The sequence below is a fragment of the Phacochoerus africanus genome, chromosome 2 (assembly GCF_016906955.1).
Source record: "Phacochoerus africanus isolate WHEZ1 chromosome 2, ROS_Pafr_v1, whole genome shotgun sequence".
NCBI classification, from domain to species: Eukaryota; Metazoa; Chordata; class Mammalia; order Artiodactyla; family Suidae; genus Phacochoerus; species Phacochoerus africanus.
In genome coordinates this window covers 101,563,673-101,584,659 of record NC_062545.1, presented here as the reverse complement: position 1 = coordinate 101,584,659, position 20,987 = coordinate 101,563,673, and the positions used below count along the sequence as shown (strand labels likewise).

Here is a 20,987-nt window from a genome sequence, read left to right as displayed (position 1 = left end):
TGCCAACAACATGCTCAGTTGGAACATGTTCCCCCTCCCCCAGCTCTCATGACCCCCTGGGTGACCTCCTCCAGCTCCACACCCCCATCCCAGAGGCAGCGGAGTGTCCTTGGTCCACCCTGGCCCTTGGCTGTGGAGCCAGCATAGCCCCCAGGCCCTGGCTCCAGGAGGGTTCCAGCTCTTCACTCCCCTACCCAGTGGTGAAGGCCAAGGTTGTTCAGGGCTCTGAGGAGCACATAGGGGAGGTGGCTTGTCCTGCACTGCTCTGCCAGTTCTATGATGGAAGTGTCCTCCGCCCTGGGAGGGGTCCTGGCCTCTCCTCTTGCCTCTCAAAGGAACACCTCAGTGCCTCAGGGTGGTTGGTTCTGTGAATTCAGCAGCTGTGTATTGGTTTTCGCTGATTTATCCTGCCTATGTCAGGCAAGCCAGGGCCATGCGTGGGTTTGTTTTGGCTCATAGTTCTAGGTTCTTGGAGGTGCCACTACCCAAGGGAACATGTCCCAGGAATGTCAAGTCACAGCAGAACACTGGTGCCAGTGCACAGTGCAGAGACCTGAGACTGCTGTCCAGAGCTGGGGGCCCAAGCCACTGGGTAGGGGTTGGGAGGACTAGAGTATCATGGGGCTGGGGGGCAAGTGGTTGCAGGAGTAGTGGGAGAGCTCTCATTTAGCAGGGCGGAGGAAGAATGGGCAATGGTCGCAGGGAAGCCCAAGGTGCAAACACTCAGCTGTTTTGAAAGTAACCTCCCCGAGTCCCTAGACTCTGCAGCGTGAATATTCCTGGTGCAGCAGGGATCCCCAGGCCTTCCTGTTATCAGTCTTCCCACCAAGCACACTGCCTATTTTACTGTCGAGAAGCTAAAGGGAAATAAAATCCAGTGGTGTCTACATGGATGGTCTCTGCCTTATGCTATGTAGAGCCTTCGCCTTGAGTCAGATTTGTAAAATTAAGAGATTTAAGTTTAAGATTCTATCCAATGCAGACTCCTGGCAGACACCCAGAATGTATTTTGCACCTAATGTATGTCTCGTTTTGAGGGAAAAGCCCTTGGGAAAGTAGACAGGGTTCTCCCTGCTGCCAGTGAAGGGTGAAGAGGGAGGAGCTTGGCCTGAGTGAGGGGGAGGGGGCCCGCAGAGGGCTGTGGGCAAGAACCAGGGCCCAAGGGCAGCAGAGTGACATTGAGGGCAGGGCACACCAAGTCAGAAAGACTGCTGAGCTGCGCACGGCTACCAAGCTTCTCTTAGATCCTTGCTTTCTCATCCCCGAGGCTCCTTAGAGCGAAGGTCTGAGGATGAGCCTGGGTTTCTTGCTCACCAAGCTGGTGGAGTGTCCAGATAGATAGGGGGTAGTACTGTGCCTGGAACACATTCAGACTCACTGGTGGCCAAGTTCATGGGTGTAACAGGGGAGGCAAGATGAATATCAAATACAGGATTAATGTAAAACTCCCCACTGCGGAAACCATTTTCTACCAGATTCCATTGCTCAGGGAATTCAGAATCATTTAGTGTGCTCTGATGCAGCTTCTAATAACAGATGGATTTAAACCAGCAGTTATTGCTTTTGTCAAAGTCATGAAACTGTGAACTGAAAAAGGGGTGCCATTTACTCTATGGAGAGTAGACTGTAATCAATCTGACTTTGAGAGATAGGGTGGCCTGTCACACCCTTCTGGAAGCACCCCTGGCTCTGAGCTATTCAGGTTAGGGATTCCCATGGAGTTGTTCCTGTGGACAACCAGGCAGCTTGGCATCTCTCGGGAGCCATCCTGTTGGATGTGGAACTGCCTCAGACTCCAGTCCTTGCCGCACTCTGTTCCTCTGCCGGATGAGAAAGAATCAGGAAATCACACTGTGAAGAACTGGGTTCTGTGACCCCCATGTGACAGGACACAAAGCCAAATGTAGGATTAGACTCATGGTAAAAAGCAGCCATTGGGAAAATCACTTTTCCTGGAGAAGACACCCAGTGTCAGGCAGGCTAAGATTTAAATGAGAATGTGGACACGGGGTGGCCGTGGACCAGCCTGTGATGGAGCCTGAAGCTGCAGCAGAGATGGGACATGGGGATCAGAATAGTAACCTGATCCAGATTCCTCCACGTGGCAAAGCTTCCATGCAGTCCTGGATGTATGGTCAGACTCAGAGCCACAAAGCACAGCTGCTGTCAGTGACCAGGGGACAGATGAGAGGGTGTTTGCTGGTTGGAAATGTCTGTTTACAGGCTGCTGTCCTCCCCAGCGCTGAGGCTCAGGCCACTGTGTGGGCTGCGGTCATGAGCGTGTCTGCACCATATGCACACCCCCTGTTCCCTGCTCTCCAGTGTCCCAGTCTGCAGTCCCTCCCTCCTGTAGGAACAAAGTAGTTAGGACTGATAGGATCTGAGAGGTCAGTGCATGTTTCCTCATAAGCAATATGTTTGCATTTTGGTAGGAATTTTGTGAAAATGATCCCTTGACCCCAGAAAGCAGTTCTCATGAGTGAAGAGACACTGCCTCAGGTTGGGGAGATGGCGTTAGGGACCCACAGAGGCAGGCCTGAGTCAGAGGCGAGCTCTGCCCTGTTGACAAGGGTTCTCTTGCTTCGCGGATCCAGCCTGAGGAGCTGACCATGTGGGACCTTCCTAATTAATGTCTTCTTGTTGAGGCTGCAGATGGTGGGGAGCTGAACCTCCTCCTGCTCCCTTACCTGGGCCCAGCCTTCTTTCGTGAGAGTTCACTCTGGGTTTAGACCCAGGGCTGTGGTTTCTTAAGATGTAGTCCCAGAGCTACTGTTTGTGAGCAGATGTGAAGCCTGTGGTGGGGGAGGGGAAGTGGTTTTCCCACATTCCTCCACTCCACAGACCCCAAGTTCCCTCATGACCAGCTGTCCCCCAGCCCTTCGTCCCACCTCTGAGGGGGTTGGACAAGCTCTGAGATCATCTCTTGTGATGACAGGGAACTGGAAACAGGGAGAAGGAGACTGAGAAGAGAGGGTCGGGGGGAGGTGATGTGCAGGCAGGGGTCGGAGGAGGACAATGGGGTTCTGGGCGAAGGGAATGCCATGTTCATAGAACTTGAAATGGTCTGATTTGTCCAGAGCCCTTGGTGGTGGCAGGTGAGGGGGCAGGGATGCAGGAACCCCTGAGAATAGGAGGCTCCACCTCACCAGCCAGGGAAAGGGTTTGAACTTGACAGTGAAGGCTCTGGGGACAGAAGGGTATGAAGCAGGGGAGAGATGTCATCAGGTGTCACTCACTTTTTGACACATCTCCCTGGCAGCTGCATGAAAGGTAAATTGGAGACAGAGACTGGAGTATTCAGGGCACTGGCAACGTTGAGGTTGTCCAGCCAGAAAAAGATGCTGAGGGCTTCAGGGCTGAGCAGGCAGTGAGGAAGGAGGCAGCTGTGTGAGGGTCTCAGAGGCCCCTGCATCTGACAGCATATTGTTAGAGTGGTCTAAAGGGAGTCATCAGGGAGAAACCTGATCTCAGTAGCTTGAGGAGAAGATGGGGTGAGGTAGTGGAGACAACAAGTTTGGATTCCTTTCTGGAGGTTTGGATGTGGAAGTAGGAGGTATGAAGTTCCTGTTGTGGCTCAGTGGGTTAAGAACATGACTAGTATCCATGAGGATGCGGGTTTGACCCCTGGCCTCACTCAGTGGGTTAAGGATCCGGCATTACCACGGCATAGGTCAACGATGTGGCTTGGATCTGGTGTTACTGTGGCTGTGGTGTAGACCGGCAGCTGTAGCTCCGATTCAACCCCTGTGAACTTCCATATGCCGTGGGTGTGGCCCTAAAAGGAAAAAAAAAAAAATAAGGATGGAAGGAAGAAATGGAGGGAGGCAAGGAGGCAGGGAGGGAGGCAGGAAGGCAGGGAGGAGGGAAGAAGGAAGAAAAGGAGTATGTGAGGGAGAAGAAAGGCAGAGGATTCAGGAGGAGGGGAGATTGGTGGACCCTGGTCCCTGGGAGGCAGCGCTGCATCCACAGCATTCCGGCTGGGAGGAGAGGTGCTCACCTCTGTGAGATGGGCGGGAGGGGGTAGGGTGGCCTTGGTTGCAGGTGGTTTCTGGACTCGGAGCAGGAATTTGAGGTTTCCCTATAAGGGGGAAAATGAGGCGTCCACTGAGAGGTGGCAGAGTTAAAACCTGAGATCAGAAGAAGGGACTGCTGTCCTCCAAACAGGGGGGAGAAATAGTTGTAGGTTTGTTTACTGAGGTCAAAGACCATAAATTGAGATAGAGGAATTGTGGAGGTCACCTCCTCTCCTTCGATCTGGGCACCATGTCTTAATCCAGAGCAGTGATGCTCACTGTGAAATTTGATTTTATTTTTTGGTAGTAATAAATTATACAAACTTATCAGCAGGAGTCGATTAAGGGAAGAGGAGTTGATGTGTGATCTTGGCCCGCCACCCGGGTGTGGAAAGGGACAGGACAGGTTGTTGGGTTGGTCTAGAATCAGTGTTGTGATGAGCACACAGGGGGGTGTTTTGTGAGGAGATGGCTTGTGAGTTTCCCTGGCCTTGGAGGGAGCTGGCTGAGCCACCTCTACCTGGAGCTGTCAGGACAGCAGAGTCCTGGAGGCCCAGCTGTCCTCCTGTGATAGCAAGGAGGATTTGGGATTGATGAGGTCATTTGAGAGGTCAGCAGTGGTGGGGGGCATCTGGGAGTCCATGGAGGTGTGGGATGGTGTGAGATAGCAAGTGAGTGACTGGGGAAGCTGCCGTGCTGGTTCAGGAAGATGGGGACAAGAAGCAGAGATGGTATAACTGGCCCTGGGGTCCTCACCTACCAGTGCTTGTCAACCATTTGGCCCCAGATGGTGTCCCTGGCCAGTGATGCCAGCCACACATCTGCAGGGGAGCATACAATTTCCTTCCAAGGTTCCAAGAGCACCTTGGTGAAAAGATGTCCTACTAGGGACAAGGAGCTTAGCAAACCCAAGGACCGTCATTCCCTCCACCCTATTTTTTTCTATTTTATTTCAATCACAACGAGTAAAATTATGTTTAATGTATTTTAACAGCTTTGTTAAGATATGATTAATGAACCATGTAACTCACCTATTTAAAATATCCAGTTCAGTTTTCTCAATATATTCAGAATTGTGCAACCATCACTACAGTCAATTTTAGGGCATTTTCATCATCACATAAAGAAACTCATTAGCAGTCACTTTCTGTTCCCCCACAGCCCTAGACAGCCACTAATCTACTTGCTAGCTATGTGGATTTGCCTCTTTGGGACATTTCATATAGATGGGAGTGTTTACTTTTTATGGTAACCAGTGGCCAGCATAGCAGGTCAGAGTCAGTATCCATTTGGATGAGGACAGAGCTGGGGTCCAGGCTCCTGGTTCAGGGCCTTTAGAGAAGAGAATAAGGAAGCTTGCATGAAGTCACTTGCAGATTCTTTTTTAAAGAGTTTGATTCACTGCATATTCCAGAGGTACTGATAACCATAGTCTGAATTTTATCAAAATCAAGGTTTGCTTTCTATCTCCTATGCCTGTTTTATTTTTTAATTGTTGTTTTTTCTTTTTAGGGCAATGCCTATGGCATATGGAAGTTCCTAGCCTAGGGGTTGAAGTGAAGACACAGCCACGGCACTTCACCACAGCCACAGCAATGCCAGATCCAAGCCACATCTGTGACCTCTGACACAGCTCATGGCTACACTGGATCCTTAACCCAACTGGGTTAAGCCAGGGATTGAACCCGCATCTTCATGGCTTCTAGTTGGATTCATTACCACTGAGCCACGATGGGAACTCCCTCCTGTGCCCATTTTAAATCTTTTATGGAAAGACTTTTGACAGTAGGCATTTTCCACCTAACCCTGCCCTTAATGGACCTTTAAAACTCAGTTATCAGGCAGGAAAACATAATAGCAATGAGGACAAGCTCCAGGGCCAGCCTGTCCTGGTTTGAGCCTCAGCTCTGCTACTTCCCAGCTGTGTGACCTTGAGCGAGTTACCTAACCTCTCTGTCTCAGTGTCTCCATCTGTAAAATGTGTAAACATAGTATCTAGTTTGTAGGATTACTGCAAGGATTAAATGAGTTAACATATCTAAACTGCATGGAAAACTACCTGGCAGTTAGTTCTTTGGGCATTTGCTTTTAGTATTATCCAAGAGTCTTAGTTGTTATGAATTCCTGCTGGCCTTTACTTTGAGTTGAGGGTGGGGGTGAGAAGAGAGACTGACCCTTGTCAAGAAATTTGGATACACATGACCTTGATTCTTGGCCTCCCTTGCCCATTGCCTCATTCGCATCTGATTTAGAGACCATATGGGATTATGGAGTCTGCTACCAGATGTCCAATTTCATCGTCGGGAGAAGATGATTTGATACTGGCAAATAGAACCGGTGACCCAGGCGGGCCTTCCCCTCACATCCTGCCCTTCCTGTCATGTCTGCCCCAGTTCTTCCAGTCCTGGTCCAGTGTGTTCCTGTTCAGCCTCGCCTCCTGATGGCTCAGCCAGGCTGGCCTCTTGCTTCCCTCATACCTGGTATTTCTAAACACAGGATGCTTGGAGACAAAGATAAAGCAGAATATATGTTAAAATGCTGAATTAAATAGATTTTGTCTGCCCAACACCATTAATCTCCTCCTTCAAGAAAGCATTTTCTTGAAAATCCTGTGGCGCTCAGCCCTGGATATTCATAGTTACACCAAGCCGAATGTTGAGAAAAATCTGTTTGCTTACAAAGTATTTGAGAAATTTGTTCTCAAGTGTGTGAGCATTTTCCACGTGGCATGGATTGTATTAACTTACTAAACAAAGCCCTTTTAAAACGGTGAGTGCCAGGGTCACATTCAACCCTGTCTGATCCAAATGTATAATCTAAACTAATGAAAGGGCAAGTCAGTTAGTGGCCCATAGCTCAGGAAGGGTGTGTGCAGCAGTGCTTAAGGATGAAGAGGGACGGGGAGAGCACCTTCCCATCAGAAGAGGCGCTGTCAGCATTGATCATTGGAGTGGTGGTTGCAGTGACTCTGTGGTATGTTCAACAAAGCAAAATGAAGCTTTTTCATTTCTGAAGCCGTCTCTAAAGATATTGAAAGAGGCTGCCCTTCAGAATTCTTAAGGGAGTGAAGTCTCTAAATTTACATTTTGGGGAGGCAGAGATGAGTACCATGTAGCACAGTCGCTAGGTACTTAGTACCCAGTGCATGGCTGAAACCCAATTTTAAGTTCTTTGAGGGACAGGAAAAAAACAGGCATATTTCTTGAACCCAACACGTTTACTCAGTTTATAGCGACAAGACAATACACAAAAACCAAATGATGAACAGTATTAGACAGTGTATAAGAACTAAGTTGGGGTGGGATCACAAGCAGTCAGGAAAGGCTCCTGAGAAAAGGACAGATCTGAGCCCTGCCGGGACACTGGTATGTAGGTGAGCTTGGCAAGAGAGTGGGCTTTCCTGCTTCGGGAGCTGGCCTGAGTGAGCAGGAGCTCAGCACTGTAGGTGGATATCATGGGTTCAGGACACTGAAGTCACTGTCCCCACCCAGAAGGAAGAAGCATCTTCAGATTTGTCCCATGGGTTGCAACTCTGCTGCTGTGACTTTGGCCTCCACCGTCATTCTCTCCCAGATCTTCCAGCGTTTGCCAGCCAGCATGTTCTCTGAGGCTCAGGGCATGTCGAGAACATGCCACGTGGGATCCTAAGTGTCCATGGTTGAGTCTGCTTTCCCTGTCCAGTTAGGGTCCAGGTCTGAGCACTGAATTGAGCTTCATGAGGGCAGCTCACTGGCAGACCCCATCACTGTGCCTCAACTTGTTCTTCCTCTTCACAAAGCACTTGGTTTTATGGATCCACAGGTCCCCAAAGGAACTGACCAGAACTGGGCTCAGAAGCTCTATGACCGACACTCAGGCAGCCAGCACTTCCAGAAACCCCGCATGTCCAACACGGCCTTCATCGTCGTCCACTTTGCAGATAAGGTGGGTCTCTGTGCGCTCTGCTCTCCCTCAGCCCTGCCCTGGGCAGACTCAAAGTTCCCAGCGTAGAGGGAACTGACCTTTGAATTCAAGTTGTCTGAAGTCTCTTAGGTGGGAGCCTGAGCAAGGAAAGGAAAGAGTGGCTCTTCTTCAGGTGGCTTCTTTCCCAGCAGCTGGAGTAAGAATTTCTCTGCATGGCTTTGTGTTCTGTGTATGCTAGCTCCGTGCTTTTCAAATTTTCATGTGTGTGCAGGTCACTTGTGATCACATGTGCTAAAAGGTAAGCTCTAAATCAGTAGATCTGGGGTGCAACTGACAGGCTGCATTTAGAGCACCCAAAGGAGGCCCTCTATTATGAAGATTATTTAAAAAGGAATTCCTTTTTAAAACAATATGGGTTTCCACAAAATGAACTCAACCCCCACTCTGTAAATCCTGATCCCGGCTGTCTTGGGTTTTCTTAATTTTTTTTTTTAGGGGCCACACCTGTGGCATATGGAGGTTCCCAGGTTAGGGGTCGAATTGTAGCAGCAGCTGCCATCCTACGCCACAGCCACAGCAACATGGGATCCGAGCCGTGTCTACAACCTACACCACAGTTCAAGGCAATGCCGGATCCTTAATCCACTGAGCGAGGCCAGGGATCGAACCTGCATCCTCATGGATCCTAGTCAGGTTCGTTACTGCTGAGCCACAACAGTAACTCTGGTTTTGCACTTTAAATGAAAACATCTGTGGTTTTTCCATGTACTCACTCTTTTCAGAAACCACTTGGTAGATGAGATGAAACTACCTAAGAAGCTGCTGAGGGTCCCTGGTGGGCCAGGAGCACTGACTATTGTTTCTCTTTCTTGCCATGGCCCCAGGTGGAGTACCTTTCAGATGGTTTTCTGGAGAAAAACAGAGACACGGTGTACGAAGAGCAGATCAACATCCTGAAGGCCAGCAAGGTAAAGAGCGGCAGGGTGTCCAGGGCCAGACCAGGCAGGGTATGGTTGGTGCCAGCCCTGCTCTGCAGTGAGGAATACAGAGCTGTGGGCTGGGGGACGTGAAGGGTTTCCAGGTTATTTCATACTGAGAAGTGGAGGATGGCATGATGGAGGGAAGAGAGCAAGGGATGGCAGAGGTGACTGGGAAAGATGCCAGCTAATGGAAAGACTTGGGGGTGGGGGTCAAGAGCTATGAAGATCAGAAGGGACAGTGGCGGGTTTAACAGTGAAAGCACTGCTGGCGTCTGTTGAATCTCTTGTCCTTCATCTCCTACATGCAGATGTAAAGGTACTTAAGCCCCTTGAAATCCCAATATCAGAGCATTTAATTACTGCTTAGGAGTCTGTGGAACAACCAAAAACTTAGATGGAGTAGTAGGATGCAAGGGACCCTTAAACCTACAGTTTGGGAATACTACTTTATTTTTTATTTTATTTATTTTATTTTTAATGGGTGCATCCACAGCATGTGGAAGTTCTGGGACCAGGGATTGAATCCGAGCCACAGCTGTGACCTATGCCACAGCTGCAGCAACACCAAATTGTTTAACCCATTGCACCTCCACAGCTACCCATGTCACTACAGTCGAATTCTTGTTTTGCTTTTCTTCGTTTTTGGCCATCCCTCGGCATATGGACTTCTTGGGCCAGGGATCAGATCAGAACCACAGTTTTGACCTACACTGTAGCTGTGGCAGTGCTGGATCCTTTAGCCCACTGTGCTGCCAGGATCGAACCTGCATCTTGGTGCTGCAGAGACAATGCCGATCTCATTGTGCCACAGTAAGAACTCCCTGGAATGTTACTTTCTATTATCTCCAGAATTTCAGTTCCTTCCTTCTCATGAGCATAATGGAAAGGTAGCAAATATTGTATCCTAGAATTCTACAGACAGGGAACAAGGCACTGATTCACCTGAACAGATAATTTATTAAGCACTTACCTTGTGAGGCACTGCTTTAAACACACCTCGTACAAAGGTGAATAAGACAGATTCTACCCTCTAAGGCTTTACATTCTGCTAGGCTGGAGTGGGTAGGTAAACAAGCTTATGGGGACTGAAAAGCAAGGAGGCGTGGGCAGTGGGAGCATGAGGCCCGCTGTTCCGGAAAGCCACCTCCCATGCACTGATGTAGATGGCATCGCTGGCTTCAGCCCTTCAGAGGAAACCCGGGAAAGGACTCTCCAGGATTTAGGAGGCTTTCTCCCAGACCGCATGACACTGAAGTCCCTGCAGAGGCCTGATAACACTAGAAATGGCAGATTAATTTCTCTTTGTGATAAGCTTGAGATGAATGCAACAGGGTGAGATGATGGAACAGAGAAAATACACCCAGCAAAATGGACCCAGACAACTAAATACAAGTAAACCCCATTAAATCATGTGGCCCCGAGGAGAGGGGTTTAGGGAGGATTGGAGTCCAGCATGTAGGTGCTGGACCCAGGCCCAGTGTCACCTCCTGATATCTGGAACATCAGGGAATTGGCCATCACTGAGACAGATTTGCTTTGGGTAGATGCACCTGTCATTGTGAAGTTCAACACAAGATTAAGCCCTCGGCCTGCCAGGTGTCTAGCTCTCCAGTCCACGGTGCTTAACATGACTTTTCCATCCTGTGTGAGGGTGGCGGGTGATGGGAGAGGAGCCACAGCCACAGGGAGAGGGTAGAAGGGGATAGTTTGAGCTCCAAGGAGCACGTTTCCTCATAGTGTGTGTCTTAGAAGTTAGAGGTCTATGACCTCCTATTAATGTGACAGTGGCCTTAGGGGGCAGAGAAACTTTACCATCTTGTTACAAGTTTCTCCTTTCAGGTAAGTGCACATGAGGGACCAGGGGAGTCAGGCACTTTCCATTAAACACAGAGTTTGGTTTTGCCATTGATTTTTGTCTTAATTTGACTGTCTCTCAGGTGTCCCAGAATCTAAACAGGAATCCCTCTCTAGTGGGTCATCTTTTTTTAGTCACTGAGATTTTTTTTCCTTATTCTTATTTAACAAACTTTTGAGTATTTGTATGGTATGTAGTAGTTACAATACATGTGTTAACCTTATGGAACTGAGTCTAGTGAAAAGATACATGGTTTAATTGTAAATTTTGGTAATGCTATGGTTAAGAAGAAGATGCTATGGGAAAGTATAATAGGAATGTGCTGGGGGCCCCCAGGATGGCTCCAAATTGAACCATTTGCTAGGAAGACTCACAGAACTCAGCCTAGAGTTGAGCTCATGGCTGTGATTTCTGACAGCAAAAGGATACGAAGCAAATCAGCAAAGGGAACAGGTGCATGGGGTGAAATCCAGGGGAAAACGGGCTCAAGCTTCCGGAGTCCTCTCCCGAGGGAGTGGCACTGAATATGCTTAATTCCCACAGAAGTGAGTTGTGGTGATAGCACATCTACCAGAGCAGAGTCTGGGCATTCAGGGGTCCCTACTGGAAGTCAGTGATGTGGGCACGCTTTGCCTGGCACATCCCAGAATTCCAGACTCCCAGCAGGAAAGTAGGTGCTCAGCATAAACCATATTATTTGCATAAACAGTTTGGGCACAGTGAACCACTCTTACCAGGGGCTGCTGAAAACCAGCCATGTGTCAACCGTGTAAGCATCCTTTCTAAGGATGGCAGTCTCAGGCCTATTGTGTTAGCTCTTTTCTAAATAAGGGTATCATTTTAGATTGGGGGGTACTGGATTTTTATTAGAAATGAAATAAAAGCTCAAAAATATTCCAGTCATATAGAAATATATAAAATAAAAATGTTCTCTCCTGTGCCTGACCTACCTTTTCATGAATTTTCATTTTGATTATACAGCTGCACTGGTACATCTTTTTAAGGTTGAAATGAATCGCGTTATACATAGTCCTCTCTAATTTTTCACGTGCCATTCTATCTTGGCCATCTTTCCATATGAGTGCATAGCTACTTCTTTTCTATTTTTAAATGACTGTTGGTATTTTGCTAATTCAAATAATACTGCAAGGAATGTCCTTTACATATATATTTTGGCGTACTTGTATAGTTCTGTCTGTCAGTAAATTTTTAAAAGTGGAATTGATGGTTCAAAGAGTGTGCACTTCAAAAGAGTATAGGTATCGCTAAATTGGTCTGTGATCTGCTTTCAAAAGATACCGATTCCCTCCTCTTCCCTGCCCACCTGCCACAACTCTAGCCTTCCCTTTCACTAGCTAACATTTCTAAAGAACCGATGACCTTGTTGCCAAACACTGCTGCCCCCATGCCAGAAAACCCTCAGGGCTTAACTCAGAGATAAACCCAGAGGGGCTTCTGGGTCTACCAGACCCTTGGGGGAGGAGGGCTGAGAACTCTCCACGCTGGACTGGTTCCAGCCCATTTCAGACATCCCAGAAGATGGAAAGCAAAGATCGACAGTAGGTCACTCTCAACCTACAGATGAAATCTACACAGACGGCAGCTACAAATCAGAGCAATTGGAAATGTGCTTTAAATCATTTGGACAGATGGGCATGCCTGGCAACATCTGTCAGTTGTGGCATTTTTAAAGCTCATAGGGTACTGAGCCTCTATTGTTAAATTTTTTTTTCACAGCAGTCTCACAAGTTTTCTGTTTCTAAGATACACTTAAAAGCAGAGAGAAAAATAAAGACCTGGAAAGATATAAGGTGCTATGATATCAAGTTAATGCCCAATTTTTTACTAGTTTTCTTCTCACTAAGCCTAGCTAAATCCTACATCCTATATGTAAATTCATAGTTTGACTGAAGTATCCTTATTTGGGAAGAGACCTATTAGCTTTTTTCCTGTGTGTGGCATCCAGATAAGAAATTAACAAATCATCATGAGTAAGTAAGCAAGATGGGATGGAAGATTACCAGGTACACTCTCAGCTAAAAAGATGTTTGAAGGTACTCCCACTAAGAACAGTGAAATAAAACTGTGTTAGTGAGAATGTAATCAGTAAAGCCAGTTATACTGCCTAAGAGGTGATAATGTAGCTAATTGTTTTCTCAGTTATCAGAGAGCTATAAATAGATGTAAGTAAAGAAATGCCTCTTTAAAACATGGCTTCGGGTTAACAGACTGATTTGTTTTAGATACTAAAGATGGAGGGTTTTCCTTCTTAGCATTTATTGTAAAAAGCAATCATTTGGGAGTTCCCGTTGTGGCTCAGCAGTAACAAACCTGTCTAGCATCGGTGAGGATGCAGGTTCTATCCCTGGCCTTCCTCAGTGGGTTAAGGATCCAGCGTTGCCATGAGCTGTGGTGTAGGTCGCAGGCGTGGCTCAGATCCTGCGTGGCTGTGGCTGTGGCTGTGGCTGGCAGTTATGGCTCCAATTCAACCCCCCGCCAGGGTGTGGCCCTAAAAAGCAAAAAAAGAAAAAAAAAAGCAATCATTTATCTGTAAGAAAGGGAATGTATATATAGGTATGGCTGGGTCACTTTGCTGTACAGCAGACATTGGCACAATGTTGTAAATCAACTATAATTAAATTTTTTAAAAAGTAATTTATGTATCTTGAAAATAAATTTTCAAAAGAATTTTTTCCTCTGGAGATTATTTCCTATTCTACTGAGTGTAGGTCAGAGCAATGAGCAGTGGATCCAGAGTTTATGCCAGCAGGTGCTGGGCAGCAAGGGCAGTGAGGGCTACACAGGGCCATGTTCCCAGTCAGGCGTGGCGTTTCGCAGTGTATGTCCATTGCTTTCCATACTGCTTCGTTCCTTACAGGGTATACGCACATTTCATTTTGAGCAAATACATTTGCTTTAAAAAATACATAGCTTTTGAGTCAACGTATTATATATAACATTTGCTTTTAAGTGTTTTTGGCGTGCTTCCTGTTTAAAAATCAGTTTGTACTGAAAGTTAAAAAAGCTTCCAACCAATATTTAGAGTAAATAGGTAACTATGTAAGGGGGAACTTTAATCACTAAAACAATACATTCATTCTCTGCCATGTAGAAAGTTCCTCTTTCCTTCTTTGCAAAGAGTGATATCCTGAGACTTTTCCTCCAAATCTTTCTTGAATGTTTGAGATTTCCCCACCACCACCCCAGAGGGTAGCATTTATCATATAAAAGAATTGATGAAAAGAAAAGTCATTTTTTTATGATTTTTACAGCCAGAGCTTTTAAAGATAAGATTCTAGGCAAGCAATTCCAATCAAATGGTTATTATAGTGTGTCTTATTTTAGTTTCATGCATCTCTTTTGAGGAAATTGATATTTTATGTTCATATAAACAGTGAATAGGCATAATTTCTAAGGTCACAACTATGTATATAGTCATAGTTGACATTTTTCTTAAACTGTCAATTGGTCTAGAGAACGTGTTTTCCTCCTTCTTTTAATCCTTTTTCAAATAGATCTGCCTCAGGCTTTTAAAATCTATATATAGACTTGAATAGCAGCGAATACCAAAGCCAGTGCCTACGGACACTTTGAAATAAGTGACAAACAGTATGAGGGAAGTGCTTGGTTTGTTTGAAGCTTTTATCTAAGTGTTTTCAAGACTCAAGGAAGCAAATTTTTAGAAAGGCCAGGTGGATCCTCTCTCCTAGGGCTGCCCTAAGATGAACTGTAGTGCTTCTGTTACCAGTAAATAGACTTTCCAGCAGCTCTGAAAGCAGAACTGGAGTTAGTCAATTAAAGAAAGAACGACTTTCTCTCTGAAATGTGTTCTTTTGTGTGAATCCTTTGTCAAACAAGAGCTTGGTAACTACTTTCCCTTGAGACCTTGGATTTGTTTACAACTGGAACACTCCTGGGACAAGGAGGTTCCTGTCTGGCCCAGTCCCCTTGTCCTGGTGGTTGGGGTGGGGGTGGGATGGTGCAGTAATCAACATTTCTTGCCTGGCCTACAGCCCAAGGTTGAATATGGGACCTCTTGGTCTTGGTTCAGTCCTGTGGTCAAACGAGGTGTTCACTGAGCTTATAATACAAATTCTGAATAGCATGTAAAGCCTGCCCCTCCTTGCTAGAACTGATATCCCAACAAACCCATTTCCCTCTCCATCCAAGAGACCCTACCTCTCCTACATGCAGTCTCAATAGCAGGGACCTACAGTTAAAGCAAAGTGCTTAAAATAAAATGTGGTACACACACACACACACACAGAGAGAGAGAGAGAGAGAGAGAGAGAGAGAGAGAGAGAGAGGAATATTACTCAGCCTAAGAAAGGACAAAAATAATGCCATTTGCAGCAATGTGAATGCAACTAGAGATTCTCATACTAAGTGAGGTAAGTCAGAAAGAGAAAGACAAATACCATATGATATCATTTATATGTTGATTCTGAAGTGACAAAAATGGTCCTACCTACAAATCAAATAGATCATAGCCATGGAGAGCAGACTTGGGGTTGCTGAGGGGAGCAGGGTAGGAGTGGGATAGATGGGGAGTTTGAAGTTGGTGAGTGCAAACTGTTACATTTGGAATGGATGGGCAGTGGGGTCCTACTGTACAGCACAGGAAACTGTGTATGACTGGGTCATTTCACTATACAACAGAAATTGAAGAAACATTGTAAATCAACTATAATTTAAAAATTTAAAATATAAACTGTATCACATCCAGGAAAAAAACAGAAATTCTCGGAGTTCTCGTTGTGGCTCAGTGGTTAACAAACCCGACTAGCATCCATGAGGACGCGCGTGCGATCCCTGGCCTCACTCAGTGGGTTAAGGATCCAGCGTTGCCATGAGCTGTGGTGTAGGTCGCAGATGCGGCTCGGACCCTGTGTGGCTGTGGCATAGGCCAGCAGCTATAGCTCCAATTGGACCCCTAGCCTGGGAACCTCCATATGCCGCAGGTGTGGCCCTAAAAAAAAAAAAAAAAAGACAAAAGACCAAAAAAAAAGAAATTCTCAAATTTTCCAGGCTAAACCTTAGTCGTGTTTGTTCCCAAATTATATCAATGCCAAGCATAGATTAAAATCTGCCTTGAACAGAAGTTTTCATTTTTTGTTCTTAAGTTATAAATCCTTTAATGTATCAAACAGATAAAATACATAGCTTTTATGATTGAAGTGAGGGAAAGGGGCTTACATTTTAAAATACTCTTATTTATGAATCTGATTTCAGAGTTCCTTGTATGGTTTTGATGCATGCCCCAACCTTAGAAGTTGACATATTTTTTTTTTTTGTCTTTTGTTGTTGTTGTTGTTGTTGTTGCTATTTCTTGGGCCGCTCCCGCGGCATATGGAGGTTCCCAGGCTAGGGGTTGAATCGGAGCTGTAGCCACCGGCCTACGCCAGAGCCACAGCAACTCGGGATCCGAGCCGAGTCTGCAACCTACACCACAGCTCACGGCAACACCGGATCGTTAACCCACTGAGCAAGGGCAGGAACCGAACCCTCAACCTCATGGTTCCTAGTCAGATTCGTTAACCACTGCGCCACGACGGGAACTCAGAAGTTGACAGATTTTTCACAGAAAAAGCCACTGTTAATGATTGCTGGAAATTAGACCCCTCACAGAATGTAGTCATGCAGTTTGTAACTTCTACCCAAGACTCAAACATCTTGGAAATTCATTTCTGAAAGTATGTGGATTAGAAAAATATAATCAGTTTGTATATTGTTTAGACTTGATAGACTGAATCGCTAATGTCTTTACAATGTGAACCTGGGAGTTCCCATCTCGGCTCAGTGGAAACGAATCTGACTAGTATCCATGTTCCATTCCTGGCCTCCTTCAGTGGGTTAAGGATCCGGCTTTGCTCTGTGGTGTGGATTGCAGTCATGGCTCAGATCTGGCGTTGCTGTGGCTGTGGTGTAGGCGGGCGACTACAGCTCCAATTAGACCCCTAGCCTGGGAACCTCCATATGCCATAGGTGTGGCCCTAGAAAGACCAAAAAAAAAAAAAAAGTGAACCTGGCTTTAGCCTCACATTAATTATTTCCCTATGTAGGTTTCCAGGGCGCCACTCTCTCTAGGGATATGTCCCTTTCTGACGTGTGCCTTGGCTCCCTCGCACCAGAGCCATGCATGCCTGGGCTGCCCCTGTCCCCTCCTCCAGTCCTCCGTTCCAGTCCCTCCATTCCTGTCACTCCTCCAATCTCAGTCAATATGTGTAATGTAGCTGTCTGCCGTAGACCGTGAGGATTGGCAGGTCTGTAAGCAGGGGGTTCCTGGGTATGCCTTGGGTTTAGAGGAAACTGGCTGTGGGGTAGAATGTGGTTGTGAGAAGGTGTGCCTGGAGGTGTCACTCGAGCTTGCAGGTGACTGCAGTGACTGGGGGAGAGCTCAGGTAGGCCTGAAGCGCAGCGGCCACATTGTGGTTGATGAAGAAAGAGCTGCTGAGATCTGACTGTGGGCAGAACTTGGTAGTTGATGAGGATGAGAAGTAGGATGATGGCAGGATCTCTAGCCTAAAGACAGCAGTGGGGGGTATTTGAGCCATCTTGAATTTGGAGTTTCCAGGGGGAAACCCAGAGGGAGGAGGAGGATTTTGAGCAGGAGGTTGGAATTCTGGATCACGGTGGTAGAAGAAGAGCAAGTTGGAGGGTTGGGCCGGAAGGTGAGAATTGAAGCCACAGGCCTAAATGATACTGTCCAGTGTTAAAGAAGTTAAGTGGTGAGGATCCAGTGCTGGGAAACAGCAACTCAAAGGAGAGAATTTTAGGAAGATGGACCAGTGAAAAGTGCTGGAAAGGAGTGGTGAGAGGGAGTTCCCACTGTGGCCCAACGGGTTAAGAACCCAGTGTAGTATCCATGAAGATGTGAGTTTTATCCCTGGCCTTGCTCAGGGGTTAAAGATCCAGAAGTGCCCCAAGCTGAGGCATAGGTCATAGATGCAGCTCGGATCTGGCATGGCTGTGGTGTGAACCTGCAGCTGAAGCTCCAATTCAGCCCCTAGCCTGCCTAGGAACTTCCATATGCCCTGGGTGCAAAAAAATTTAAAAATGAAATTAAAAAAGGTGAGAAAATTAGGCAGGGAGTTGGAAGAGAGTGGAGCTGCTGCATCTTAGAAAAGAGGTCTTCAGGAGTTCCTGTCGTGGTGCAGGGGTTAACGAATCTGACTAGGAACCATGGGGTTGCGGGTTCAATCCTTGGCCTCGCTCAGTGGGTTAAGGATCCGGTGTTGCCGTGAGCTGTGGTGCAGGTCGCAGACATGGCTTGGATCCCATGTTGCTGTGGCTCTGGCATAGGCCAGCAGCAACAGCTCTGATTAGACCACTAGCCTGGGAACCTCCATATGCTGTGGGAGCGGCCCTAGAGAAGGCAAAAAAAAAAAAAAAAAAGGTCTTCAGAGGGATCTAGGTTGGTGGTTCCAGCTCTGGCTTAGCCACTAACCCGCAGGCTCATGCTGCCCACCTGCCATGCTTGCCCCTGGGTGAATGGGGGTTAGATCGGGGTTCTTGTACATCCCCTCCTCCCTGACCTGTTCTTTCGTCACCTGTCACACAAGGGTGAGTGTTAATCTTTATGGTTCTGCCAGATCTAAATTCTGTGAGTCTGTTTCCACTTCAGCTCAAAAATAGGACTTTTATCAGGCACCTGTGCTTTCACAGTGCACACAGAATTTTCAGGTATATACCCCCTAATAAAAATAATGAATCTGGTTCACATCTGACTGCTTATGCTCTGCTGGGCACTCTTCTCTGTACTTACATGGATTATCTCCTTTAAGCCTCTCTTCAGTTCTCTTTCTCCATCCAGGGGGAAGATTAAGAGGTGTAGGTTCAGCAAGCATAGGGCCCAAGGCCCAGCATATACCTCGGGCGGTACCCAGTTGTTGCTACTGGCTGAGCCTGGGGGAGGAAGACATGAGGGATAGGGAGGTCTGTGAAAGGATTGTGGAGGATACAGGGCTGGACCCTGAGAGATGTGGGACCCTTGGGATGAGCACAGAGGAGGAGGGGGTGGGTGTGTGAGAAAAGAATAACAGTGAGCAGAGGTGTAGAGGTGGGAATAATGAGCACAGTGGTTTATGGACAGCAAAGCGATCAACTTCATTGCTTTAAAAGGTGTTATCTGAGAGGGGCTGAGTGCGATCAGATTGTGGAGCCCCTGGAAGGCAGACTAGGGCATTCAGACAAGATCGGGTGTGTTCAGGGTGGTATGGCTGTAGATATGACTGGGGCAGTCAGGATTGGCAGGAGGAGATGGGCGACACATGTCTTAATGGGGGTTAGGGAAGAAGGCTACTGGGGATTGGAAGGAGCAGAGCCTGGGGACTGAGGCACTAGCCTTGAACCTCTCTTCTGTTGGGATCAGAAGTGGCTCAGGGTGAGAGAACAGAGTCTCTTTTTTTAAGGCTGAACCTGCAGCATATGGGTGTTCCCAGGCTAAGGGTCAAATCAGAGCTGTAGCCACTGGCGTACACCACAGCTGCAGCCACTCCAGATCTGAGCCACGTCTGCCACCTATACTACAGCTCATGGCAATGCCAGATCCTTAACCCACTGAGCAAAGCCAGGGTTTGAACCTGCATGCTCATTGATACTAGTCAGATTCGTTTCTGCTGAGCCACGACGGGAACTCTGAGAACAGACTCTTGATGCTCCTTGTGTTCCCTCGCATCCTCAGGCATGGGGTGGTAGCCTTATAATACTTGATTCTGTCCCCAGCACGGACTTCCCCAGGGATGCTGGCAGGATGGTTTTACAGGTGGGGAGGACTGGGACTCCCTGGACCATCTGCACCCTGTGCACAACCTGACCTCCACCCTGGTGCACACATTCACAGAGAGGGCATCTTTTGCAGTCTTGTGACAGTTCCATATAACAGTACATTCTCATCCCCATTTTCCTGATGAAGAAATTAAGGCTCAGGGAACTTGAGTAACTTGACAAGGTCCAGTTGTAATAAATATGGAAAAAATTTAAACGGCTTTATTAGAACAGAGCTCCGTTCTACCACACCAAAAGGAAAAGTTTTGTGCATCTTTGTAGGTAAAGGTTAAGGAAGATTGTCCAGGAGAATTCCTTTTTTCCTTCCTTCCTTTATACCCCAGAACCACCCTTTTAAAGGGTATAATTCAGTGGTTTTAGAATATTCACCAAGTTGTACAACCATCACCACCCTAAGTTCCAGAATATTTTCATGACTCTAAGAAAAAACTCTGCCCCCATCAGCAGTCACTCTACTTACCCCCGCCCCCCAGCCCCTGGTAAACACTAACCTGCTTTCTGTTCCCTGGACATTTCATGGAATCACACACTAAGTGGTCATCTGTCGCTGGCTTCTAGCCCTTGGTGTGTTTTCAAGGTTCATGCAGGTTGTAGCGTGGGCAAGGACTCCATCCCTTTATACTATTGATGATATTCTGTTGTGTGTACACACCCATTCCGCTCCTCCATTCACCAGTTGATGGGGATTTGGGTTGTTCCTGCTTTGGGGCTGTTGGCAGCAACACTGCTGTGGACACTGGTGGACAAGTCTTCGCATGGACATGTGTTTCCAGTTCTCCGGGGTGTATACTGAAAGCTACTTGGAAAGTGTAGGAGCAGCACAGAGCCCAAGAACTCTTATTCTTCATCTTCTTCCTGTGCTTGTTTCTAGTTCCCACTCGTGGCTGACTTGTTCCATGATGACAAAGACTCTGTTCCTGCCACCGCCTCATCGTCAAAGATCAGTGTTCGTTCAGCCAGACCCCCCTTGAAAACCTCTAACAAGGAGCACAAGAAGACCGTGGGCCACCAGGTTAGCCCCAGGGCTCGTGGCGGGAAGCTGAGGGCCATGGCAGGGGTGATGGGGCTGCCTCTCTGGAGACGAAGGATGTAGGTGCAGAGTCAGAGGGAGGCCAGAGCAGCTATGGTGTCTGCATCCCCAGCCCCCAGCCCAGCCGTCCCTTCTGTGCCCTTTGAAGAAGGAAAGTACAAAACCCTCTCCAGAGAGAATGGCAGAAGAGAGGATGAATCCAGCTGTGTATCTAATCCCACTGGTGGGACCACATTGCAGGACCAGTGACACCTGTGGGCGAGGCCAGAGGTCCAGAGGTCTAGTTGTGGAGGGAGGGGGTAAACAGCTTGGGGACCAGAAAACTGAAAACCAGCTCCTGCTATGGGGTCCCTGTGGGATTTCATATCCAGCATGTCTCTCAAGAGAAGCGAGTGCCTGCTGAGACCCTAGAAGCCACT

The 20,987-nt window shown here is 47.3% G+C and overlaps 1 protein-coding gene across 2 annotated transcripts in view; it reads left to right on the top strand.

Annotated features, from left to right (window-relative positions):
* The window catches only part of MYO5B (myosin VB), a 389,410-nt gene that overhangs the window by 283,965 nt on the left and 84,458 nt on the right, over window positions 1-20,987 (top strand). For both annotated transcript variants that reach the window (XM_047764561.1, XM_047764553.1), the window contains exons 13-15: window positions 7,815-7,937; window positions 8,801-8,884; window positions 20,410-20,550. In XM_047764561.1, coding sequence (XP_047620517.1) covers window positions 7,815-7,937; window positions 8,801-8,884; window positions 20,410-20,550 — 348 coding nt within the window. The remainder of the gene's footprint in view (window positions 1-7,814; window positions 7,938-8,800; window positions 8,885-20,409; window positions 20,551-20,987) is intronic.